The sequence below is a fragment of the Phaseolus vulgaris genome, chromosome 2 (assembly GCF_000499845.2).
Source record: "Phaseolus vulgaris cultivar G19833 chromosome 2, P. vulgaris v2.0, whole genome shotgun sequence".
Classification (NCBI taxonomy): Eukaryota; Viridiplantae; Streptophyta; class Magnoliopsida; order Fabales; family Fabaceae; genus Phaseolus; species Phaseolus vulgaris.
The window spans coordinates 29,870,128-29,897,935 of NC_023758.2; the positions used below are offsets into that span (position 1 = coordinate 29,870,128).

Below are 27,808 nucleotides of genomic sequence, written 5' to 3' on the forward strand. Positions count from 1 at the left end.
CAAAAATTAGTATTTATTTTTATTAATTGACTTTGTTTTTTTTATAATTATTTTATGTATTTTTTACTTGAAATTAACATTGATTACATCATCAATAATAATAAAAATAAATATTAATTTATGTTTATAGATTCAACTTCTATGTTATTGTAGGGTTTTATTTTTTATTTTTTTCATTCTTAAAAAAAACTAAACATTTTAAATTTATTATTTTTTTATTTTTATTTTGTAAAAACTCATTTCTTTATTCATTAATAATTATTTTAAACATTAAAAATATTTTCTTTAATGTATTCAATTTATTTTTTTTTACTTTTGAGATGATGCTAGATAGAAAAATAAAAAAAACAAAAAGGTGTTAAATAGGGAAATAAAAACAAAAGGGTGCTAGATGGGAAAATAAAAACAAAAGGGTATTAGATAGGAAAATAAAACACAAAAAGGTGCTAAATGAAAAAATAAAAGTATAAATAGTGTTATACCTTGTAGTTAATTATATATCAATTTAAAGTTTATTTATTAATACTAAAATTATTTTAAACAATAATTAAACTATTAATATATGAGATGAAACCAAAGTTGATTTATAGGAGGGATCGATTGTAAAACAAATATGGTTCAATAATATACCACTTACAAATGATTAGTTTTGTTTGTTGTAAATATATTATTGCTGAAAATTTCAAAAAGCTTATTTTGATTTAAAAACAAATAAATCAAATAATTAATTTTCACCAACGAATAATTAAGTTATCTATTTATGTAAAATTAATTATTTTACACAAGATAACAAAATAATAAGACTAAAAAAATATTTTATTGCAAGTAAAATATATTTGTTTTGATATAATAAACTAAAAAAACAGCATAAAAGAAAATAAAGTATAAAAGATTCATTGACCGAATCCAAAACTTAAAGTATACAAAAAAGGTAAAATCTTATAACTTTTCAAGATATTTTTTTGTATGCATTATTTTTATATGATAAAATATATAATAAATACCATGAAGAAAAATTGTATGTAATTTTTTTTCTTTTTTACCTTATATCTTGTTTTTATCATAACCTCTTATTTCTCCTTTTTTTTTACAATTCAGTATACTATAACTTATTTGTAGTGCCTTAAAATGAAAACTAAAAATAAACAAAAAGAAATCATCATTTTATATATATATATATATATATATATATATATCAACCATATTATATCTTTATCATTTTTATCAAGGACAAAACTATTTAATAAATTTTGATTGAATCACGTTTCTTTCAGAAGAGATTATTACTTTTAATCCTTTCACATGGAGTATTTATACAAAATTTTGTATTAACCAAAAATTATTTTATACTTTATTTCCATAAATTAATTAAAATCAATATCATGCATACTTTTCAAAATATACTAAAATATTAATTATTTGGTCACTTTGCTACAATCGATCAATTTTAATAAATTTGAAATGATAATTAATAAAATTGTAATTTAATACAAAATTAAATTTTTTATATAAAGTTAATGATAATTTGGTAAAAGTTATACCTAAATAATTCAGTTCTTCCTTACAAAATATTAAGTTGTTTAATATCATTCAAAGAAATGATTTTTTTTTCTTTAAAACTTACTATGAAATTGAAAGTTTCTTTCACATTCATTATATTTTAAAAAAAAAAAAACTATATTGATATATTAGAACATGAACTATTTTATGACCTTGTTATTATGTTTAATTTTTATAAAATTTAACATTTTTTTTAATCAGCATATGAAATTTAACATTGATAATGATGATGATATGAAATTATAATTTGATATTTAGTTATTTTCTAGCACAAGTTACATAATATAATCCCTACTCGTAAATTAATATGAAATTTTATCACTTATTCTATCAAACATTAGGAATTAAAGCATTTATATCGATATTAATTCCATAATTCTTTAGACATGATCTAATAGATCTTAGAAACAATTTGTTACATCTAATGGATCATTCTAAATAGAGAATGGTTTCTAACACTTGTTGCTCAATTTAATTAATTATTTTTTCAAAATAATAGATTAAATGTACATCCATAAATCATTAAAAAATAATTAATAATTAAATCAATTACAATAATTGATTATTTTCACTTTTATGACTTAAATAAGTTTTAAAATCTTAAAATAATGGATTATAATCAATTAATTTGTTCTTTATGTTTTTTCATTAATTTGTTGAGATTTGCCCAAATATACTAAAAGAGTAACCACTCAACATTCTAGAAAAATTGAGAACAAATACTGATGCATTTAAAACTTGAAAACATATGCATTTATTCACAAACACTACCACAACATAAATTTGAGCAATTAAAATGGCAAGTTGTCATAGATATGAGAGAATATTCGCAGCATGACAATGGTAGAAACTTCCGGAAGTTATAGAATGGTTCCATGAATATAGGCTTCTAACTCTTCAAAAGAAAGTCTCTCAAAAATCTAAACAAATTACATTGCGGGTACAACCAAGTTATACTACCAATATGTTAGAGCACACAAGTTCACCATGAAAAGAAAATACTTATTTATACCTTAGCTTTTGTTTGGTGTATACCGGATGAAGGTTTGAGGTCTTAGTGTCTGATTGGTGCTGTGATGATTGATGCATACAAATTCATTAAACTCAGCAGAGAATTAATAAGCCTAGTATTTGATAATGTGTTTTTATTCAAACGCTAATTCGGTCAAGTAACAATGAGTTCATAATAATCATATAGATAGTTACGAGCTTCAAGAAAAACATATGTCATCATCATGCATTAATTGTACAAAGTACCAAATACTGAGATTTTACTTGAGCGTCTGAGTGTCTTTTGCATATACTATCCCGACTGAGAGATTGCAAAGAAGTGAAGATCAGTGGAAGAGGAGTGACAAGTGTGATTCAAGAAGTGATAGTCGTTTAATGAAGGGAAGAAGGTGATCGACGATGAAAGAAGTAGGTAATAATTCTCTCAATCCCTTTCGGTACGAGAATAGTTACTAAGTTAGCAATAAGTACGAAAATGGTGTCAAAACTCCACTTAACCTCTTTGGAAATGATTTTTAGAATTGTAACAACTAGATGATGCTTCCTCTCTTTAAACCCAGATTAGTTTTTCTAGGAAAAATGGGTCTTTGAGAGACCAAACTCTTCTTTTGTAATGTTCATCAAAAAATGAAAGTTGGACAATGGTATCTGATATACTGAGGGTGTGTAGGAGTATTTATTTTGATCATTCCCTTACTGTTTTATGGGGTAGGGTGGAAGTGGGGTGTTGTATTTGGAAGAGGGGGTTTAATTGTCAAATCACTTGTTTTTCAAGGAATTTTATTGACTTGGAGGTTCAAGATGCAAGTTGGGGATGATGAAGAATTAATTATAAGATTATGTAGTTCCAAAAGGAGTTGAAGGAAGGATTATTTGAACTTGTTGAGACAACATTATTAATGTCTAGTTTACGTTGTGCATTATAGGTGATGTTAATGACATTTTGTCTTTGGATGACAAACTTGGATGAGTAGATCATCCTCATGATTGCTTAGATCTTAGGGTTTTATCTATGTAGGATAATAATAACTCGAAATTAATGATATTATCTATACAGAGATAATATCAAAAAACACAGCAATCTGTTTGTTATATCTCTAATTTACTAGTTGATTACAATTCCATGTAATTATATCATCAACTAAAATATAAAATATTAATATTCATTTACTTTTTGTTCATTATTTTCTTGTTCACTCAATTACTTGAACATAAAAACATAATTTGTAAATAGATCTTTATTTAGTTTTGTGTTCCCTTCTCATTACAATTTAAAATTCAGCTTACACTTACACACTAAAAGATCAAATATCTTAATTTCATAAAGAATAAGGCCCAAGTTCAATTAATTTTGGATAAAAACATGTTTGAATGTAATTTTATTGATATTTCTCGTAAGACAATTTCTTCCTCCCCCTTCATAATTTATTTCTGCATCTTTATAAATATTTTAATTCCAAAACCACCTTTCAATTAAAGGTGTACGATTTTCAATTTGTATTCTAAATTTTAGAGTTCAAAATTTTAAAATTAGAAAAAGAGAAAGAGAGGTGTCAATGTAAAAAAATGACAAAATTGTCATTTTATGTCTTCTATGGAGGTGCAGGAAGAAAGAATGGAGGTGAGGAACAAATCCCTATAACTTCAAATCCAATTTCATATCATAATCCAATTATTCTGAAGCTTTTACATAGCAAGGATGTTTAGATTTGAAGATGCATGGCAAGATAAAAATTATTTAAATGAGTGGTCTAACGTTTAGGAGAGGCAATTGGAGGTGCTCAATAACTTGATTAATACAGAGTTTGTTTCAAAACTTAAATCTTTGAAGGATAGTCTAGTTGTTTTATTGGTGTGGAAGGACCATTATTGGAACCAACGAGCTAAAACTCACTGGCTTTAAGATGGCGATAAAGAAAACCATTTTTTCACAATATGAATATGACCAGGAAAATAAACAGTATAAGAATGGTGAGCAAGATGGTCTCTATAGACTAAGAATGATTTTGTTAACCTTTTTACCCTCCAAAAAAAAGTATTCAGTTAGTGGAGGTTAAAAACCGTAAAACCTATTTTAGTAATTACATACATCAATTTTATGTTTCCTGGTAACATTTTATGTCAAAAACGACTTCCTAAATGTTATTCAAATACAAATCATGTTATCTTAAACTCACATTTACTTATATATACAAATTTATAAAATTGTGTTGATTCAAAATCAATTTCCCATGCACACATTCAAGCACTCACTATTTTTTTACTCTGGATTGTCCACCAGATCGGGAGCACTCGACTTGTTCATTAATGCGATCCTTGTAACCAGACAATAGTTCATGTTTTCTTAAAGACCAAAATTTTCTTTTGATTCCTCATTTCAATTTTTTCTTTTAGTTTCATCCCAAGTTTAAAAATTTCCAATTTGATCTTTTAATGTACAAGAATACTCACGCTCTTTCCATTAATTTATAACACTAATTTAATCAATTGAATTACTCATGACAGACTGAGACATTTTCCTATTCGTTTGATTCAGCTAAATCAAACTAGCCTTTTAATGTTTTCCAAAACAGATTAATTGCCCCACCAGAGAGCTATTCAAATTTTGCATTTTCTTCTAGATCTTCTCTAGATTTCCCATTTTGCAATGAAGATATGCATACCTAAGTCAGTGTGAGTGTAAGAGTGAAAATATGCCAATCATTTACATCCTCCTTCAATCCTCATCAACAGATTTACAGTTCTACAGTAAATGATTAATTAGAAAGATGCAGGAGCTGGTATAGTGAACAATCAGATTATAACTACACTCCCCCTCAAAAAACAAAAAAAAAAGGCAAAAGCAAAATTTACTCATTAATCAAGTTAGTTAAGAGTCAAAATTTCTTTGACAGTTTAATACTAATTTGTCCTTAACTCAGATGACCGTCACGTACCCTTATCCTTGCTGCTTAAGGAGAAACTCTTTCTCAGCCAAAATAGAACAATGTATGTATGAAGCACGGTAGCAACTACAATGATGACGCCGATATAGACACATGCAGTGGCAGCACAAACATAAAGGTACCTACAACAATTGAACAAATTGAAAGTGTTACTTTGCAGGTTATATGATATCTACAAATACAAGGTCAGAAAATCAGAACAAATCCCTATAACTTCAATTTCAAAAAATCACAAGGGATAATTCTGTGATTAATTCATGCATAAACTTCTAGACATAGGATTCAAGGAAGGCTCACTTGGGAGAAAAAACACTCCAAATAAATAAGTGATTCCTCATCAACAGCAGGACAATTGTGTACACAGTCAAGAGAACAGAATTTATGGTCAGAGGTACTAAACAAGGAAATCCAAGAAGAGTCTTGAGAATTTGTCCAGAGTTTCCGTTCCTGATAACCGGTGCATAGATTGTGGTCTTCACAGAGATGTACAGCACCATACTCAGAAAGAATAGCATTGGGGATGCATAGGTAATGATGAACATTAGAAGACCTGAAAGGAAGGTTGAGTGACTTGAAATTCCCTGCCAATGAAAGGTAACCTTGCTGAGGAAATAGATATTTATGGACAATTAAAATCCTAATTGTAAAGTAGAAACTAATATATTTTTCTTTAATATAATTACAAAAAGAGAAATTGGAGACATTACAATAAATGCTCCAGCTACGTCAATTGTAGCTAGTGTATTACTGTTCCCAAGAGCAAAATGGCCTGCCATTCCCAGATTGTACAGAGCAGTAACCTAAAAAAAATCACAGTATCAGCATTTTAAACACTCATTATTCATTAAAAGGAAATGCTAGATGTGAAGGAGCAAGGACATATAACATGGCCTCGTCATAGTACAATTACTAAAGTTTCAACCGAAGCAAATTTATATTTTTAGAACCATTTAATTCTAGTAGAAAGGAGAGTAAAAAATGTAAACATCATTTCTTAAGAATACAAAATATATGCTCTAATAGAGAAAGATTTTTTTACACTATCATCTAATCACAAATCACCATATATAATAAGTTTATTAACTTTTACAATAACTACTTTAAAAATCATACAAAACATGATTTTGATTAGTTGATAACGTAAAAACTTTTACATTGACAGTGCATGCCTATTAAGCCCAATAATTGGTAGATAGAAAAAGTTAACTTATATTACCCTATATTAGAATCCAGGTCAATGACTGTTAGAGTTGGCACCAGACTCTGGGACCCAAAACTAATGTAATGTGCTATCAAAATCCAACATTTATCCATGAAATCTTGCAACTAACCTCAACCCACTGCTTATGACATGACCCACTGGAAGAAAAAGTAAGCATGCTGGCCAAGAATTGAATAAAGAGCAGCAACACAGGCATCGCGTTGATGGATTGTTGAAGCAACAACTGCAGAAGACACCAGAAAGTTATGTACAAGCATCCAACTATGTACAAGGAATCTTTCAAGACCAAAATACGTGTCATGTTCTGAATTTCAACAGGAACAGAAGCAGACATGCATATGTTTTTCCTTGAGCATATTTCAGGAGTTTGCATAGTCATAATCCATGGCAAAATCACCACAACTGCAATAGTGGTGATTCCAAGAACAGCATAGAATATTTGTATTGATAAGTTGGCATCCTTATTGTAGGAGGCAGAGATGTCCTGATGTTTCACAAAATGATGTAATACCAACAAACCAGACATTAGGAAGCTGAACCCAATCACTGTTAAAACTTTTGTTTTAGACTTCATTAGGAACAATATAGATATGCCCAAAATGATGACCATTGCACATGATGCTATCTGAATCCAGTTTATATATTGGTTGCCAGCCTGCTCAAGCCACTTGGCAATGTCAGGAAGATTAGTCCAATTTACACCACCTTGATGCCAGCCCCCCAAAATTCTTCCACTAAAAAGAATAAGGAACAATGAACTTATTTGGCATCCTGATATATCATGTACTTTGTTAAGATCCAAAGACTGCATTGCTTTACGAAAAAATAACATGTTAATTGTGGATGTCAGGAAATTCCAAATATAATGTTCTTCCTCAATCATGGAACTTGATCCCATACTGATGACAAGGATCAGGATGCCAAACAAAATGAACACCTCATCAAATTTCCATGGCTTCACATAATTTTCATGATCTTGCGTCTCCCAAGAAGGAATTTCTTTGTGGATGACAAACACAAGTCCCAAAAGTGTCAAGCATGATATGATCAAAGCAGCAACTCCAAGAACAAGTAAATTAACTGGTTTCTGCACAAACACAATTGTGATGAAAAAGAACAGAGAGAGAAACAAAGACAGAAATCAGTTAACATGAAAAACTGGTTATCACACATACATCAATTGCTTTGTGTGATAGCCACTCACTTGCTGAACTCAGAAACTCATGATATGCGGTAACAATGCTGTTATAACCTTCTGTACCATTAGACCTAGAAAACAAACGCCAAATAAAAATATTCAAAAATATTTCTAGTGGAATTGATTAAAAACTAAATCTAAGCACAACAAATTTGTTTCATACCTGGAGAATACATTAGCCTTCCAGGCATCATGGAGAGTAGCAGCATTTAAATACAAGCAACAAAACAACTTCTCCTCCCTACCTTTACATTCACTGATTGTGGGCTCACTATTAGTGATGAAGGTGTCACAGAGAAAATTTCTACACGACAAACCAGGCAACTGTGCTTGAAGTAATCTGAACAACTGCCATGAGTTCAACTGCAGTGCCCTCAGCTTTTGGTCATCTAACTCCCCAAAGAAGCAAAAAGGATAAAATCACATAATTTTACGGTTAAAAAATATAATATGCTTGATGAAAGCAGATATCAGAAAATGTCATATTACCTGCTTTATTCTTCTGATAAATAGACAAGCTTAGACAGAAAGAGAACTAACCTGTCAGAGAGTCAACCATTTGAGAGATCAAAACACCAATATTATTTTTTGGAATTGGCACGCCAAAAAGTAAAGCTAATGTTGGTGCAATATCAACCTGGTGCACAGTAATAAGATGTAAATTGCATACATATTTGACTGCTACCCATGATCTCTAGTTAAATGGTATATTGTCATTGACTCTGGTTAAACTGCATGATAGGTTCAAGATTGAAAAACAAGAAGCAGAGAGTGGTGAATAGTGAGATAGCAGAATAAGTTTCAACAGGGAAGGAGAAAATCATGTAAAAATGTGAGAATTTCATTACATATGGATGCATGGCAACAGAAGTAGGCTAATGCACTGAATGCAAGAAGACTCCTTCATGGTTTGCAAACAAAGGTATACATTGAGAGTCAAAGAAGTTAAGAAAATTATCAACAATGGTTATTCCTGTGTGCTACAGCCTACAAACATTGAGTATGTATTATTACCTGGAAAATTGTGTCATGATTGGATGAAGAATGGTTAAAGGCATGGGTTTTTGGCCCAATAAATAGGGCTATAGAGTCTGTTTCCTCGTAGGATGAACCCCCATGATTACCATTCTCAGTCATTCCATGGTCACTGACTACAACCTGTACATCCATTTGCTGAAGAGATTAATAGATAATTACAGTTTTAATAAATAATTAACAAATAATAGCCACAGAAAGATAAATAGAACACATAAACTTCACTTCCGAATAAATAACACTAGAGGCATAAGACTACAAATGAAAATTAAAATAACTATAGATATGTTTAGTATACAACAAAAAGTGGAGACTTGAAACCCCATCATGCTTTGTTTTTTGCTTATTCAAGAACATGTGTTAAAGTAGTTATAGAATAATGTAAAAGGGAAGAACTATTTATTAATTAGGTAATGCTGTAAAATTACATTCTCGAAATTATGTGTAATTACATTAATTTATATCCTAATATAAATATATGGTCCACCGTGTAATTTAAACAGAAGGAATTTATAACATGTCTCTTGTTGTCTCTCTTTCACTGTACAAGCTAAAACATGGAAATGCATCATTCCTAAATTAAAATTATACCAGAACCTTAGAAAGAAGCTAAATAGAATTAATACAATAAAGGCACTTATGTTATCTTCCACTTGAATCAAATTGGTTACTTGAAGGTTTGTATATTTCCAATTCTCCTACCAAATCCTTTGGTACAGAAAGTCGGTCATCAGCATAGTTCAATATCCTATTCAACATGATAGGATGAAGCATGTAAGAATTGACAACTTCATCAAATATGAAATTGAAAATGGGACATTTACCCTACACTACATTCCAACAAAATTGTCAAAATCTGACTTTGATTCTACTCTTGCCAAGCTAGGAATAACTAAAATTTATTCCCCGGCTTGGGGTGGGTGGGAGTGTCAGGAATCAATCCTAAGTTTAGGAGAATAACAGCATATCATTAATTAGAAGGATTACAATAAACTATTTTAATTTTATTTCATTTCTGTAATTTTGACTCCTAGTTAATTTTGGGAATTTCCTATTTATTGTTTTCTTTTAAAATTTTCTTCCTTTTTTATATATAATGCATCTGTGTTTGTATGAAATAACTTTCTTCGTAATCATGTTCACATTTATTAGAGTAGTCTTACTTCATAAGTGGATTATACTTCTTTTCTTTTCTTTTCTGTTTAGTCACTTACTAACTCTAGTTAGTAGTTGTAGTTCTCTTATGGTTAGTTTGTTAGAGTATTAACACTGCTGCACTGGATATTCCTCTCATCAATATTTCCACCATCTCAAACTCTATTAATGTTAATGTCTTGAAATGCCCCCACCACAATAAACAAGTCATCAATTCTGTAGTACACGATTCAAGCAACAAAAGGGTTGTCACAAACCAGAAGTGTCTTCCTTTGATCATCTTCTAGATTTTGCAAAGTATTTATATGAATCGTCTTCACTACTTCATCCATTTCAAAAAGTTTAGAAGCCATTAATGCACTGAAACAGTAGATGTCCAAGTTAAGCAAAGAGAACAGAATGATATTGCACGTATAGAGTGAAGACAAAATGATGATACCTGTTGCGCCCACCAAGATGTCCAACATGATCCAAGCCTAGATAATGAAGTATCTATAATAAATGTAGTAAAATGTATCTAATGAAATTATATCTTCATTATAAAGCATCATTCAATTTCAAACTAGACAAAATATCCACATTTGATATATGGTGAAACTAGTTAACATACAATTTTGAGCAATCCTTATACTACAAATAAAGCTTAAGACTTAACTTTCACTGAAAAGTGAAAGACATCAATTTAGTGCATAAGTATATTCATAAAAGTCAAGAGTTGAAAGAAGTCAGTTGATAACAGAGAAGAAAACAAAGTATGTAATCGAGCAACTAGTAAAATGATGCAGTATATGGTGTAAGTATTAATAAATAGAACCACAACAATATACTTCCTTTTATTTGCCTATTAGGTGTAATCACACAACTGGAGCCAAACCAACTCTTATATTATAGTTGATAAAATCAGGAGTGCTTGTTATGTATAGATAGAGCAAATCAACCTAACCAACTTATAGTTAATAAAAGGTAGTACTAACTGTTGTAAGCTTTCACTAAAGTTCATCTAACAGCATAATAACACTTGGCAGTTGGCACTAGTTATAATAGTAAGAAAACAGTAAAGTTGACACAGTTCAAATATCACATGATCCCTGAAGTGCATCTATTAGAAATGACTATTGATATATGGTTAGAATGGAAGGAAATGAAGGGAAACTGTCTCCATGTAATCAAACTGTTAAAGTTCTAAAAAGAACCACAAGTCTCTTCTTATTTAATCTTCAAAAATTTACAAACACATTCAATAAAATCATATTAAAATCTTTTTCAAGAAATTTATTTGTATGGAAATAGTTATTTTTTCCAAAAGAAACCAGGGGATATGAACAAGTTTTGGAAAGCATGAAAAAACTCAGAAATATGCCAAAGCACACTTGGAAAGGTAGACAACATATGCACACTAAAAGTGAAACTTAAATAGAAATCCAATAAGCAGTACACCAAAGTATACATGACACCATATGTTCATCAGTAATATGACATCAATAAAGCAACAGCTGGCAACAAAGAGAACATGCAAATGTTAGAGGGAGGGGAGGAATTAAAACTTTCAGGTTCTATACTACTGACTGAAAAAAAAAGGATAAAGTGCGGAGAAAATATGTACAAGTTTGTAAATTGAAAATTATCAAAAATTGGAAATTTAAATAATATTAGCTGGAAACCAACCAAAATATGAAGTAGACACAATTATTTACCAGAAAATTCCAATCATCTCTACTAAGCTCATCAGCAAGATGTCGAGACACATTTTGATCCACTTGTACAATATCTTTAACCTGTAGTAGAAAGAAGATTCAGAAAAACAATAAAGCAATCATACTATTTTGTATATAAACATAAAAGCATAGAAACAACATGCCAAGTAAAGAAACACATTGCCTTGTCCTTGTCTGAGGCATAAGAAATTATTAATGAGAAATCTTAATGGATTGAGAGGTCAGATAAAATGTTTTCATTATATACTAATAAAAAAAATACTTACAAAAAAGCTGGTAACTCCATCATGTCTTTCAAATAAACCAGGAAACAACTTTAGCCATGTATCATCACCATGCATAACCATTTTCCTACCAATCTTAAAGAACTGTGCTGCAATAAGCAAGTAATGGTGACATCAATACTAACAAAAAAAGTGGTCGATTTTTCCAACATTGGTTGCTATAATAATACAACTAACCAAGAAGATTATCTTCTAAATAAGCCTGGGTGTTAAAGTTGAAAGCCACATCCAGGAAACCCCCAATTGCTCCAGAAACCATTGCCTAGAAAGAGAAACAAAAAATATATGATAAATAGAAATCAGAAAAAGGAAAGAAAATCAATAAACCACATATCTTCCTTCCTTACTTCCACGTTGGAAACAGGATAGGACACTAACCTTCAAACGAGGCATTGTAACAGTTGGAGCAGCAGCTATAGCATGATATCCAACAGCCGTACCATTTGCCAACAATGACTGTGTATACGGCATAGCTTCCATAAAAACCTTGCTAGGAGGCTGACCCTTCTTGCCAAGCACAAATTCCGCCGGAAGACCATCAATAACCTACAGCAAAACCATAGACCGAAGCTCGTGAAAAAACAAAACACATGAACAACCAAATTAGACCTCAACGAATACGACGGTTTCCGGAAAAGGTACATACCATTAAGACAAGTCGGTCATACAAAGGAGGAACCTCAGATACTTCCTACACAGCAACATTTTCTAAATCCATCAGTACACGCAACAAAACTAGAAGCAGAAAGGAGAATTGCATTCCATCAAATCAATCGCTTACTCTATAACAATCATAACAGATCTCCAATTTGCGGAAACTACTAACGAAATGAATGTATCATGTACTGATATGCGAAATCAAACATAGCGATCATTCGTAACAAGTAAACATAATTTAAGTATCAAAGTCAAACAAAGAGAATACGCGTTCACGATTCACCACAACCTTATACAAAAACCTAAGGCGATCAGGAGGCAGAGACGCATCGCTCTGATTTGCGACTTCGATATCGCAGGTCGGTCGTCGGAAACTCTTCGAGCCACTAGGAATGAAAGAAGAAAGTAGAGTAATAAATAAATGGAAAAGGTTGGTTAAGAAAATGGAATGATATTATTATAGTGTTACCTGTGGCCAGTGAGAAGTGGTTTGACGGGGAAGAAGCCGAAAACGAAGATGGAGAGACCGATGAACTGAACCGTAACTGCTGCAATGGTGAACAGTGTCAGCTTAGTGCAAGAAATTGAGGACATTTCGTTTATCGACCGTTGTGGAATCCACAACGCTTGGCAGAGAACAGTGAAGTCACAGGGGAGAATGTCGGAAAGAGAGTTGGGTGCAAAAGGAAAATTCTACAATGCCACCGTGGGCTATTTTGTCATTTCAATTAGGCAGTTTCTTCCTGCACCCCTACATTTTTCTTCCTACACCCCCACAATGTTATGCAAAGACCAAATTGTCCCTATTATTATTTAAAAACCCTAAAATAAACTTGAACTATATTTATTTTTTGCATTATGGATTATGGAATACGGAAAAATTTCAGATTGGCACTTCCAGTAAAATTTCGGATCTACCAATCCGTAATTCAAAATATGCATCATTCAAAAAAAACATTACAGATCCACCAATCCGTAACAGAAATATGCATTCCGGATTTAAAAATTCGTAATTTAAAAAAAAAAAAGCATTCCAGATCCATGAATCCGTAATAGAATTAGACTTCTGGATTCAGCAATCCAAAAATCAATAATTTATGCAAAAATTGCTTCCGAAACACCCCTCATCCGAAAAAAAAAATTCAGTTCCGGATTGCTGAATCCGTAGCACACTCCCAGATTCCTATTTCCGGTAATCATGGTGCCTTTTTTCAAATAAAATATTAAGGCCAATTTCGAGATTTAGAAAATTGTGGGGGTGCAAGAAGAAAAATGTAGGGGTGCAGGAAGAAGAAGCCTTATTATTATTATGAACTAATATAATCATATCTGATGAGTGAGTTATAAAATGTTTATTGGATTTTCCTTTTTTTATTGACTTGTCTCTTTTCAAACCTTTTAAATTTACTCTCTATAAACTTATTTATTTATTTATTTTTATCTTTATAAAATTGAGTTCTAGACAAAATCCTATATTCTCACCAAATTATATAAAAAAAATGTTATTTTGATAATTTTGGATTAAAATACACAAGTTTACAATTGTGATTTGGTTAATATAATTTTAAAATTATTTTAACAAAAAGTTGTTTCTTTATCCAGTTGTAATCTGGTGCATAGTTGTTATTATGAATGATAAAGTGGGACGCTGTCTTTTTCAATTTGTTGATCCATCCCACATAACTCGCAGTTAAGTGTGGAGTAGTGCCCCGCATAATCTGTACAACTTAAAAATCTAAAAATTTCTTTTTACATATTTTCTTCATGCAACGTCATATTCTACACAATTTTAAAATTATTCATTTCAAATTCGACAATCTAGAATATAAATTTGTATTCTGGATTGTGTAATCTAGAATATAGTACAATCCATAACACAAATTTTAACTTCTAGATTATATAATCTCGTAAGTATCTAAATTTCACATTTCGTAAATTTTACTCATATCTTATTATTCATATGTCGTGAGAATACTATTGTGAAACCATTTAACTAATAAAAAAATAATTAAATTTATTCATAATTTATATTTAAAAAATCATTTTTCATTACTTTTTAAAAAAAATATTTCTTATATGAGTTGGTCCGCGGGCCAACTCTTATGCAGGACGAGTGAGCCAACATTGTCATCCTTAATTGTCAACATATCATCACTCATTATATAATGGAAATTCACCTGTATTATTATCCTAAAATTATCCTAAACCCTAAACTTATCTGACACTTAAATAAGTAAGAAAATAAAATATATGTGAATATAAAAGAATATGAAGAGTTGAGTGAGTACTTTCAGAAGAAAAAAAAATGTAATTGAACTCAATCAGATATAAAGTTTTCTCTTTTCTTTTCCATTTGTAACTCTCATAATTCATTTTCGGTAAGAAAAACCCTTTTAAAACTACATTATCCTATTGTAAAAAAAGTCATTATTTCCTGTTGAAAATCTCACGTCGACTAAAAATTAAGATATTTCATAGTATATAAGTGAGTGCAAACCTCACTTTACAAGCCGATTTTATGAGACTGAGTTAAACTTAAAATTTATTTTTTAATACAGTATCAGGTCATTTAAAACATATCCAAGTGAGAGTTTGTTGGGCTTATCATGTCACTCGTTATTGGACCGTTATTGGATCATCCATAAGTATACTGTCCCACGCACGAATTAGGATATTGTGACTGCAAACTTCACCTTATAAATCGAATTTATAAAATTGAGTTTGTTTAATTTCACTTCTTTCTTTCTTAATGTTGCCAAATTATAATTCTTTTAACCATCAAAACAATTCTATCATTTACTTTTTTGGTGTGAGTAGGAAGGAATAAGAATTTATAATGGCAGTTAAATTTAAAAGTTTTTATTTCAGCAGTGTAAATTTATGATATATAAGTTTTTGTATTAACAGAATAAATACTACATAAATCTTTTAAAACAATTACTGTAAACAGAGAAGACATGTACTGACCCACCATTTCAGATTTTGACGTCTGCACGTGTATTTAAGGTGCAGGAATCATCGTCAAGTCGCAGCATGGTATAATGCTTCAAATAAAGTTACCATCATCATAACTAGTCACCAGATATATCACTCTATATCAGTGAGAGGGTAATTTATTTAAAAAATAATGAATATTATTATCATATAATATATATATTTCTCACGTAATACTGAAGTTAATATATAAATTTAAAGGTACAAATTAAAAATTTAATATATTTAATTATAATTTTATGAAAATGAAAATATGTACCTGTTTACCGTCGAAATCGTTTTGGTCCGACACTGGTCATAAGGTTCTACTGCTGTAAAACATTCTGTAGTCAAGATAAGTCCTAATCTCTGATTATATAGTAATTAACAAATAAATAATAAATTTTTCATTTAATAAAATACGTAATGGTGCGATTTCTCTTTCCAAATATAATTAGGTAACTTTTCACTTAAAATAATTAATCTATACATTTTTCCCTTAATTTTTAAATAATTTTTTAGAATTACACTTTTTAAAACTATATTATTTGAATTAAAAAAAATCGAAAAAATGTTCCCCTAACCTGTATAAAATTTTTGGATACTTCTCAACAAGCCAAAAATTTACTCAAAAAGATCCGCAGATATTAATATTATTACAGTGGGATTGTAAGAATCTTAAAATTAAATTTTATATCATACCTGTTTTAAATTTTGATAATGCTGTGATTATTTTCTAATTTGCTATTATTAGAAGGAAATTTTTGCATGATCTTATTAAATTGCAAAAATATGCTTTGAACATGCCATTACACATTAAAGAAGATCCATTCTCTTGTTATAAGAAAGTTGTGATCAAAGGCAAAAAACATATAGCAATCTTCCTTGTTTCCTTGTCTCTTTTTGCATACAATCTTCCACAGGAGGCAAATCAGTCAAACTCCATGGTTTTCCTTTTACAGGTAACAAAGTTATTACATGTTCCAAATGGTTTGTAGTTAAATTAAAATCTGTTTTTTTTTATTGTGCTTTACTAAAATAGTTAGTACAGGGCATGCAACCGTTTCGAAGTTTCTATAACTCAGAAGCTCAAATGATAAGAGGTGGCTTTCCTCAGCCATTCATCTCTAGGACATACAAAACCAGTTTCTTGAAGAAAAGATCAAATGCAGAGATCAAAGTTGTAGCCGCAAAAAAACACAGTGAAGCTGAAAAGAGACGTAGAATGAGAATCAATGGTCAATATGAAACCCTCCGAACTATCCTCCCCAACTTGATCAAAGTAAGTGTCAGACACAACACAAGTATCAAACAGTTTATCAATTCTTAGATTTTTCTTTGGCATTCCTAAAAACGAACTAACCATGTGAAACTGAAAATTCCTACATTCATTTTAAATTTGTTTTTGATTCCTAAATAATTTCCAAAAAGTGAGTCTTATTCCGAATTAAAGATTAATACTTTTTCAGATCTTACTATTACCAAAAGTGACGTGATAAAGACATATTACAATTTGAGGAGCCAAAAAGAAAGTTTTAGAAATATTTTGAAAGACTAAAAAGATGTTTTTGGGGCTATTTATAAGTTGTGAGATTAGAATTGTGTCATTTGAAATTTATTTTTACAAGCATGGTGAATTAGATTGTGTTATGAACCAACAGAAGGACAAGGCATCAGTGTTGGCAGAGACTATAAAGCAAGTGAAGGAGCTGAAGAGAAAGGTATCGAAACTGGAACAGGATAGTTGTGGTAACTCATCAAAGGATGTTGTTAAGTTTCCTAGTGGGGCAGACAGGTTGAACTTGGAAAGATGTAATGATGAGGAGGGCGTAGTGAAGGCCACATTGAGTTGCGAGGAGAGTTTGGGACTGATGTCTGCAATATCAAGGGCAGTAGGGTCAGTGAAAACCAAAGTGGTAAAGGCTGAGATAGTGAGTGTGGGTGGGAGAAACAGAAGTGTGTTGTGGGTCAAAGGTCTTGGAAAAGATCGTATGGGAATGCTCAAGAGCTCTTTGAAGATTGCCATGCACAAGCCAGCCTTTAAGATGCGCCGTTCTACTCACTAAATCTCTGTTCTTCATTATGACTTCTAACGATGGAGGAATGTTGACTCAGCTAGGAGCTATAACAAGGACTAATAACAATACTTACAGTTTTGAGGGTTGTAGAATAATAATGACTTTAGGAGCTTATTTTGTCTCCTTTTGCAAGCAAAATTTAGCTTTTACAGTTGGTATGTGTATGAATGTCATGTTCCAATCTTGATATAAAGTATATGCTAATGTAATGTATTTGATAACGTATATGGAAGCTTCAAGTTTGTTACTATCATGGATGAAGTGATTTATTGAATGCAGGACGTATTTACAAACACATGGCAACCACTTTAAGACTGAAGTTCATAATAACGTGACAAATTATGATGTAATTCTTTGGTATTTTGCCCATGAAAATAGTTGGTAGTAATCACTAGCCGCCATTACCTTAGTAGAATAGGGAAGGAAATCCTGAGAAATGCATAGTTACAGATCACAAAATTAACGTGCCAACAGACAGAGCTCCGTAGTACAAAAAGCTAAATTCTGAAACTCCACGAAGTAATGTTGATTCAGATCAGAATGCAGGATACTTACTAAGTAATTATTAACTGCACAAACTTGATTATAATTGGTGAATTATCACTCAATTTATTTTTCTTTATTAGTTTCCTCATCTTTTTTTATAGTTGTTCTATATACTGATGAATAAATAAAATCATTCGAGTACAGAATGAACATTGAACAGGAATCCTCATTCTATTTGGATTAGCGAAATACTGATTTTCTTCACTACACCAAAAATATCCAAGATGATTGCTTAAATCTCAACTCAAACTCAATAAAACGTTTGAGCTGATGCATCTCCACTTGTTCTTCTCACATGTACACCAGAATTTTTGTCATAATGGTTAGCAGTGATATATCTTTTAAGGTCAATTCCCCTACTGCCACTGTGATTTTTGTTTTTGTTAGCATATAAAACTGCTTTATCTTCTGTGTCCTGCCGGAGCCTTCTACTTGCACCACTATCCACAAAGAAATCTGTATCCAAATTATCATATGAGGAAGATGCCACCATGTTAGATGAAAGCCCATAGTGGCTATACCAATTGGGTCCCACCTCACCAAATATGTAATCCGAGAAGTCAGCGGAACTGGCTGAGTCCTTGATACTTGCAGTACTACAAGAACTTGCATCTGAAGAGCTGAAAAGTGAGCTTTCACTAGAAGAATCCACCATTGTATTTCTTACCCCATGCTGGAATCTCCATTCTTCTGGATATACAAAATCATGGCTCAAGGAATCTTCGACATCATTCCAGTTCGGGTACTTGCCATGCTTCTGCTGTAGGTAGTGAGAATTACCGCTTGTAGCCATGGAATTTGATCTTGTTTTAGAAGTAGCAGGAATAGCTTCCAAGTTCCTCCTCTTGAATTTTCCAGCAGAAGATATTGCATTGCTACTTACTAAACCCAGTGGCTTAGGAGAGTGCCTGAAGATTTTTAAAATTAGCATAAAACAATGATATTATTAATGCTGAAATATTCTACAGAAATAATAAACATATCTAGCAAGAAATTATACATCAACATCCACAGGCCTACTACCTTGCATAAAGAAGCATGTATGCCCTTTCCGATAAGACTCTGGACAATTCGACAGGTTCTACCTAAATAGAAGCACAGATTGCATCCTCAGTTTACATACAGAAATTCACCTAATAAATACATTGTGCAGATTTATATTGCCATCACTTTCACAAAATGAGCATCGTAAATATTAATAACACATGTTTAAGAAATAAAATTCAAATTGTATATCACAGATATTTTTCAAGAAAGGTTTAGGTATTTATTTAAAATTTCAGAAACAAAAGGCAGTAATAACAAATAAGAATTTATAATATTCTATGATGCTTCTGAAACTTAAAAAATATTAAAGAAGTGCTTTTAATAAAAAAACTTATTAGCAATTGACAAAACCCTTATAACCTTGTACTATGCCATGCTTCAAATTTAAAACTTAATCTTATAATTTACAAGAAGAACTGTGGAAGCTGCTGCTCACAAAGCATTTTTTTTCTCAAATAAAGACTCTAGGACTAATCTCCTGTTGGAAACCACTTCTGAAAAAAAAAAACACAAACAAAACGAGATTTCTTCCTAATTTTAGTTTTTTTTAAATTGATTCTCCATATATTGAAGATGAGACATGAGTAGCTTTCTTGTCATATGAAAAAGTAAGCACGTATGAAAATCAAAGCCAAAAATCAATTGCATAATTAATTTTTTATGGAAGGTGGGGTGGAGGAGATTTCAGACACAAAAGGTAAATCAGAATAAAAAGTCACCCTGCTGTCATCAGTCCTGAACCATTCTCCCTGAATGTTCTTCACATAACAGACATAATGGCCTGAAAATGCTGCATTCATAATATCCAAATGGACAACCACTGCATACAGGCTGTATAATGGAGATTTATCTTTTGTTCCACTCATATACGGAGCCATATCCAGGACCTCAGGGAACTGAACCGACTTGTTCAACTTCTCAAAGTTACCAGACTGCCAAAGTAGACATCAGAATATGCATGAGGTACAAAATATAGAAGTAAAGTAACACTATAGAGCAAAGTAACTAGATAACAAGTAAAACTTCAGAATTAATACTGGAGAGATGTACCTGGAATCGTTTTAATACGATGGTAAGAATATTTGGTGCCTCCAATACGGTCAACTTCTTCCGCGCTTTCTCATATGTTTTACACCTGTATAAGAAGAAAGAAACAAATTCAGTGATTTAATATGGAGTTTGCGCCGTACACAAAAAAGGAAAAGTAATCCTCAAAATACCAGTTTTGCCCCTTTAAACTGCATACATTTGTAGCACTACTTTAGTCTACATAAAACTGGAATAAAAAAATCCAGATGACAGACTTTGCATTGTGCTCAGTACCTAAAGTTCTGACAACCTAGTAAGTTCTGATTGTATGATCCTATGAGAAGAGGGAACCCTGGCATTCTGAGTTGTTAAAGGAAATCGTCAGCAAGCAGAACCAGTGGATTCACTATCTTCATTGTGAACTTGTGGGATCGTCAATTCTCAGCAAGGAAAATACCCAGACGATGGGTTGGATCCCAACCACCACTCTCTTAGACCCTGGCGTGCAGGATTGTTAACAGGGATCGTAGACAAGCAGGACCACAATCTTCATTGTCAACTTACAGGACTGTCAATTCCCAGCAAGACAAAGACACAAACTCTAGGTCAGATCCCTTTGACCCAGTTCTAAAAGTCCCTAAATTCCTTTTCTCTTCATTTGGGATCCCCTCTAGGACTCTCCCATTCTGATTTCATCATCTGCAACCAACAACCCTCATACTTCTCTCTCTTGCTGCCAACAGCAACCGCTCCTCTCTTGGACCCTGGTGTGGTGAATTGTTCGCAGGAATTGTCAGCAAGCAGGGCCACAGCAGAATCACAATTCTTCATTGTGAACTCATGGGATCTCTATTCCCAGATTCTGGATTGGATCTCTTTGACCAAGTTCTAAAAATCCCTAATATCCTTTTTCTCTGTTTGTGAGTTACATTTCATCTGCAACCAACAACCCTCGAACTTCTTTCTCGTGCTGCCACCACCACCCTGCCCACCCTTTGGCTGTACAAAGTGCAAACAGCTGATTCTGCACTCAGTCTCTTCTCTCGCTTAGTCTCTACCTTCTATTATTCACTGTGCCTTCTCTCACTCTCAGTCTCTGCTCCCTTCTTTATTGTCTTGATAATTTTGGACTAATCTAAAATTATATTTGGATTTTATGACTTGTTATGATTGTGATTTTTCAATTTAAGTTTATTTAATGCTGTCATTTAGCAGTTATTTTCTTTATATCTGTTTTTATGCAAATGCATATGTAAGTATACTTTTTTTCATTTTAGGTAGGAATGGAGGATCTTATGAATTGAGTAACTAATGTTCACCTTACCAAATTCTGGTTAGAATCTTGAGTTTAAACCATGACTATGATTGGACATATAGTTTAATGAAATAAAATTAGCTGAACAAAAACTGTATGTACCTAAATTGATGCAAGAAATTCGTTAAACAAACTACATCATAGTTAAGCCCAACCACAAGGTCCCACAGAATTCTTCTTCCACACACTACACAGAATGTTGTGGAAGCTTCTCATTTTTCTTGCAAGAGTGGCATTCCATCAGAGAGGATTGTAAATCCATCTAAAGATGAGTCATTTAAATCAACTTGACAGGATTCACAAAAGCCCAGAACGCCACTAGTAGAACCAGGATTTTAAATAGTGTGCTACAGACATGTAGCTGAGTGGACCCTGGCTGCTACAGGGACTGCCATAGAAGACAGTTCAGTATAGAAACTTTCACTTGTGAAATAGAAGCCTGAAAATCAATCAAAAGGCTGTTATTTCTCATTTTATCTCTCAACTCAACCAACACTTACGTGTACAACTATCTATCCCCACCCAGCACTTTGGAGACTAGTTTCCCTTTTCTGGCGACTGGTTTATCACTTTCTGTCAGTGTTCTCTTTTCACCGGCAACTGGTTTCTCTGCCTCTTTTTTCTCTGTACATTATTATTATTATTCTCTGCAGCATTTTTTGAGAATTTATATGTATATAGTATTCATGATATAAACTATAAAAAGAACTTCAGAATGGCAGCTATACTATAATGTATATAGTATTCACACACATCTGAAAAATACTTGCACATTTCTACAGCTTCTGGTAAAATTTTAATAGCTTTAGTAAGTTTAATGTTCTCTCAATAAAATCCCAAACTTAGCCTTTCAACAGGTTTAGGAACTTTCCTTCTATTACTTTCGAAGCTGCACACAGCTTTGTTTATCACTTTGTACACCAAATGGATGAATTACATAGTAAAACTACAGTAATTGCTCATTCAGTTTAGGAATTTAACTCGTTAGTTATAATTTATAAACTCAGAATCTGAATCTTGAAGATTTTATCATGAATTTTAACTTCAAAACATAAATTAATTAATAGAGTAGTCAAATTTAATATCTATGATCTACCATTAGAGAAAAGAAACAAAATTAAATTGCCACAAAACTTAGCCATAATACAAACAATGTATTATATTTGCTAAGGAAAAAGGAAAGAAAAGAATAACAAGCACGGGAACATTATAAGGTAAAAATTATAGGATAGACTGGAATTGGAATAAATGTGAAAACGGAAATATTAACAAACCTGCTGCAATTATACTTGTTATCTTTATCCAAGATTTCAGGTGCAGTAAATTGTCCCAGAGCCTCCTCCAAAGTTCCAATATCACCATCAATTTCAACAGTAAGATCCATCATTCTCTCATACCTCTCAGATTTCCCCAGGCATCGTAAGCACTTTATCTGCAATTTGCATAAAATATATTTTAATTTTTAGGAAAACTATCTTCTTACAACTCTGTAAAAGTTGAAACATGTCAACCTAATAAAAAAATAGACTTTTTTAGTAGTAACAACCTTAGATCGAAGATAACCTCCGAAGGTGTAACCAACTAGAGTTGTTTCTTCTGCCAACGGACTTGAAACACTGGCTTCCTTGAGGCAAACAGATTGCATTGTATCAACTGCACACCTGCCCAGTTGAGCAATTAATCGTGTAGAAAACTTGAGGTATAAATTCATGACGACGCAGCTTAAGCAATTATTTGCCTCACCTTAAAAACTCATGCGCATCTTCTTCCCTCCCATGCCCAAGATGGCTTCCAATCTTGTGTATCTTAGATAATATCCCAATTGGTGAAAGTGGAGAAATCCCTTCTTTTGCCTTCTGAATTAGATATTCAAACTCACATGTAAAACACCATCCCTTCTTTTGACCTAGTGAAAGCATTATGAATATTTAATTAATTACAAGGTCCTGATAATTGGACAAGTTGAAGCATGATGATATTATTAAGAGGAACTTGCATCGTTTTGAATGGAAGCCTTGAAAAAGATACGAAGTCAAAGGCCGAGTATATGCCAAGCACTGGAGAACAGCATTAGCGTAACAACTGCAGATGAAGCATTTCAATTAGCAAGGTAATAAATGTTGAATAGAGAAAAGCTACACAAACACGCACTGCCTGTGCCTCCCTTGAACTACATTAAACACAGCAGAGAAACAAGAACTGAATATCAGTATGAAAGTAGCCAGCCAGCATTAGCTACTAGAATGTTTCCTTGACGTTTTCTCAAAAGTTTCTTTCATCTCAATTACCACATCCTATTCTCAAAATTATAGGACTGTGCCTCATGAGTGTATTCAAAGAAAATTGAAGAAACATAATGCTCCAAATCAAACTAATCCAAACTCTTTCCTTCCTTCTCCCTACCAGAAGCTACATGGCCTATAACATATTATAACAATCAATAGGAGTAAAAAAGAACTCAACAATACCTGTTCCCACAGTTTGTAAGGCCAAAGGGGAATAGCTTCATCTTGTCATAACAGTAAAGTTCCACAAAGAGTTCATAAGGAAAGCCCATCTGCCAAAATTTTACAATTTCAAAATCAACAAAGACAAAGTTACTATGTATAATAATAATAATAATAATAATAGTTATCCCTAAAGAAATGAGTCAAAATATTTCAACCTCATTTTCAGCAGATCTTGAATCTTTTGAACTTCTAAACTGCTGGACAACTTTCTGCATTGATGTTTTCAGACCACTGCGAACATTTTGTGGCAGATTTGGAATAGCACTAACTTTTGTGTGTAAAGTATGACAATTGTCAATTTTCACAATCTTGGACTGTGAAAGAAAATCGCCCTTGGTAGTTGAGGATAGCCGATCACGAGAACTAGATGACAATCTTCGCGCTTCTCTGAATTTGGACAAATGTGATTCTTCTTCTACATCCTCAATTACAGCATATTTACTAGAGCCACTCAAGTAAGGAATAGTTTTGCATTGAGAGGTATCTGTTACTGGTTTTTCAAGAATCGCAACTTTTCTTCTGCGTTCATGGCTACCTAAATTTGCTGCCTCATCATGAGATGTATCGGATTTAGTTTTGGGAAATTTCGATTTCAGTCGAGTCTCATCATTAGTGTTGCTAGGATTTGTCTTGGTTCTTTTAATTGCATTAGAATCCTTAACTTCAATACTCGCATTACATTTCATGTTAACTGTCAAATCTTTGTTATGAGCGAAACCGACATTTGTATCAGCAGTAGTATCATTGCAGACAGGGTTTGTAAATCTGCTGTAACAGTTATCATCAAATGATTTTCTTGCACCAACCGATGGATCAAGACTGGAATACGAGTCATTGGAAGATGAGATACCAGCATGTGTTCCTTTAATTTCTGCAGAAAATCTAACCAAATTATAAACCGTAAGTGCATGAAATAATATAACGATACTTGTAATAATAAAACCAGTACCATGGTGACCAGACTCGGTTCCGGACACGGATGCTCTGTAAGAAATATTGTCGTCATTGATCTCCATGGTAGTAGTAGGAGGACAACATTCATCCTTATGGCCTTGCCTCCAGTGACTAATTTGACACTTACCCGAACTACAAGAAAGTACGCTTGTGAGAATGAATAACAACCATTGTAAGATATTAAGACGCTGAAATGATGACTAGAGAGACATATCACTGAACCGAGAAGAGTCACAGAAATATATTCAGGAACGCCAGCTACGTCAAAATCATTAGTAAAACTTCTAATTACAAAGATGACAAATCAAGCCTTTTCAACTTCAAACACAAAAGAGAAAAAAATTCAAAAATACAAAAGCAACCCCCCCTCGATACATTCATCATTTTTTTTTGTCATCAAGCTAAAGGAAAAGAAAGAACAATAGCTCCTAACTTCAGAGGCAATGCAAACACCTTAGTGCATATTTGGTCTCACAATGGGGAAGTGGTTTGTCATTATAAGTGAAAACCAAATAATTATAGTGCATGTTTGGATCTTATTTGGTGACCCTCGTTCTATATAATAAATTCACGTCAAATTGCTCACAATAACGTATTCTACTTGATGATACATGTCTATGGCTGGTTAACATGATATCAGTAGAATCGGCATGGTTTCTCTTCTAAACGAGTATTCAATCATGAAATTACTTAACAGAGTTGAGAAAACAAGCCAAATTAAACATAAGACGACATACAAGGTAACCAATAACATTGAACTCAAGTCCCCGTCCAACAATAAAGCTTTTTCCAAACTAATACACAAGTAGAATCTCAATGCCCCTTGAAACCAAAGCACAAAATGACAAAATTCATGAACCCCCTCCCCCCTCCAAAACTAATAATCCCTTTCAAACAAAGAGCAACAGAAGAAGAGATTTCTTATTAATGGCAACCCATTTCTTCAATCAGGGTTTGCTACTCAATAGTAACAACACAGCATAGCAGTTCCAATACATAATCACGAAGAAGAAAAACGAACCAATATCTGACGGCCTTGCAGCGAGCACAGCGCATGGTGGTAGGCGCATAACACACCGCACATTGGTACCACCGAGAAACATTCACCGGAACCGGCGAAGAGTACTCCACCGGAGACGGCGCGACCGCCGCAGCAACCTCCATTTCCTCGACGCCAGCATCCTCCGGCAACCTCATCATGATGGAGTCCTCCCTTTTGGCCTCAGCATTCCTCCACACGTGCCGAATGACCGCAAAGCCAAAGGCCAACACCACGTACACCAAACCCTGAAACCCTAAAATCCCGGGTACCAGCATCGCTCTCTCCCACTGCTTATCCCGCACCCAGGAGCAGCCCCGAACACAGGATCCAGAGCGTCGTAATCCTGCTACACATAGATAGCCTCCGCCGAGAAGGGGGAGGGCGAGGGCGGTGGGCGGCGGGAGGAGGAGATTCCCGGCAGGGGCAGAAAAGGAAAATCAAAATCCTGAGAGGATGAGTAACGCAAGGAGCATGAGCGTGAGCATCGGAATGAAAAGAGTTGATTCGGCGGTGAGTTTTGGGGTCTGAAATGGTTTTGGATTCAGCTCAGACTGTGGAATTGCGAATATGCGACACAGGGATCTGTTTGTCGTTTCTCATGTACTCCGGGACTTGCCGTTTCCACATCCTTCTCTCCTTGCATCATTCTACAGTAACGTCTCAACTCTCTCTTCTCTTTACTATTTTTCTTTTTCTCTTTTTTTAAATGTCCAAACGTTACGTTGATGATAAATATAAATGCTAGTGGTAACGTTGCAGGGTTTGTCTACCACTGTTTCTCAACATTCAATTTATGGTCCTCGGATTACTATCATACAATCTTGTACTTCCAAACTCACATCATAACACCAAAAAAACATCTATCTGCTCTTTGCGTCTGCTAATAATACCACTATTATTATTATTATTTTTTTTATTATCATTATTATTATTATCACTACTAGTTTACCACTGTTCAAATGCTATTATTTTTATTTATTAATGCCAGTTCAGTGCCACAAGAAGTGGGTCACTCACTGCCTGTGCCTTGTCCTATGTATTCCCAACACGGTAAGAACCAAATACATATTTTTTTTTTCTTAATTTAGTTTAGGATATGTAACTGTGAGTTTCGAATTTAATGCAAACATCGATAATTTTTGGGTGTTTTTTTTTTAATAATTTTAAATGGTAAAATGATTATTTAGCTTTCTGAAATACCATAGTGGTGGTTGTGTGATTTTAAAGAATGAATATCAGCTGTGTGAATTCGCAGATTATTTTATAATACCTTTGAGTAGTTAATGTTCATATTTTGGGAGAGTGAAAATGAAAAGACTATTACTATGTTTAGTTTGTGTCTGTTTTTTAACGAATAAATTTTGCTGGTCAATAATGTAGGTCCGTGTTCTTCTTGGAGGTAGCAAGAGAATAAACGACACCTTACTTTCTAAACAAATGTAAACGTACGAAAAAGTTACATTTTTAAAGTTTTGAAAAAATGTCAAATATTTAGTATGAATAATAAAATGTAATTATAGTTTAATGTATTA

General features: G+C 32.7%; 3 protein-coding genes across 5 annotated transcripts; 1 reads left to right on the forward strand and 2 right to left on the reverse strand.

The window, feature by feature from the left end:
• Positions 1 to 5,227: 5,227 nt before the first annotated feature.
• On the reverse strand, positions 5,228 to 13,485 carry LOC137811324 (GPI ethanolamine phosphate transferase 2). 3 transcript variants are annotated; one of them, XM_068613016.1, is made up of 18 exons: positions 13,252 to 13,485; positions 13,072 to 13,168; positions 12,772 to 12,816; positions 12,504 to 12,671; positions 12,303 to 12,387; positions 12,108 to 12,214; positions 11,821 to 11,901; positions 10,566 to 10,618; positions 10,384 to 10,486; positions 8,951 to 9,094; positions 8,477 to 8,573; positions 8,100 to 8,325; positions 7,914 to 8,007; positions 6,848 to 7,825; positions 6,224 to 6,316; positions 5,814 to 6,097; positions 5,508 to 5,638; positions 5,228 to 5,314 (listed from the first exon to the last, which is right to left on the reverse strand). In XM_068613016.1, exons 1-18 carry the CDS (start codon positions 13,374 to 13,376, stop codon positions 5,307 to 5,309), a joined length of 2,919 nt encoding a protein of 972 aa, XP_068469117.1. In that variant the 5' UTR covers positions 13,377 to 13,485; the 3' UTR covers positions 5,228 to 5,306. The 3 variants fall into 3 exon arrangements, 2 of the variants coding, with proteins under 2 accessions (XP_068469117.1, XP_068469118.1); XR_011081050.1 differs by lacking the exon at positions 5,228 to 5,314 and having other exon boundaries at positions 5,458 to 5,638; positions 5,814 to 6,066; positions 13,252 to 13,473; XM_068613017.1 differs by lacking the exons at positions 5,228 to 5,314; positions 12,504 to 12,671; positions 12,772 to 12,816; positions 13,072 to 13,168; positions 13,252 to 13,485 and having other exon boundaries at positions 5,458 to 5,638; positions 12,108 to 12,209.
• A 3,073-nt stretch (positions 13,486 to 16,558) lies between these two features.
• Positions 16,559 to 17,907, forward strand: LOC137809345 (transcription factor bHLH131). Its single transcript, XM_068610470.1, is given in 3 exon segments — positions 16,559 to 16,616; positions 16,718 to 17,037; positions 17,417 to 17,907. Coding segments are annotated over 3 exon segments (783 nt in total). The 3' UTR covers positions 17,822 to 17,907.
• A 618-nt stretch (positions 17,908 to 18,525) lies between these two features.
• On the reverse strand, positions 18,526 to 27,155 carry LOC137811325 (ubiquitin carboxyl-terminal hydrolase 17). Its single transcript, XM_068613018.1, has 12 exons — positions 26,256 to 27,155; positions 25,230 to 25,366; positions 24,436 to 25,151; positions 24,239 to 24,327; positions 23,767 to 23,852; positions 23,514 to 23,676; positions 23,317 to 23,431; positions 23,045 to 23,202; positions 20,477 to 20,561; positions 20,146 to 20,358; positions 19,403 to 19,464; positions 18,526 to 19,287 (listed from the first exon to the last, which is right to left on the reverse strand). The coding sequence occupies exons 1-12, from the start codon at positions 26,549 to 26,551 to the stop codon at positions 18,630 to 18,632; spliced, it is 2,778 nt and encodes a 925-aa protein (XP_068469119.1). The 5' UTR covers positions 26,552 to 27,155; the 3' UTR covers positions 18,526 to 18,629.
• Between the last annotated feature and the right edge of the window lie 653 nt (positions 27,156 to 27,808).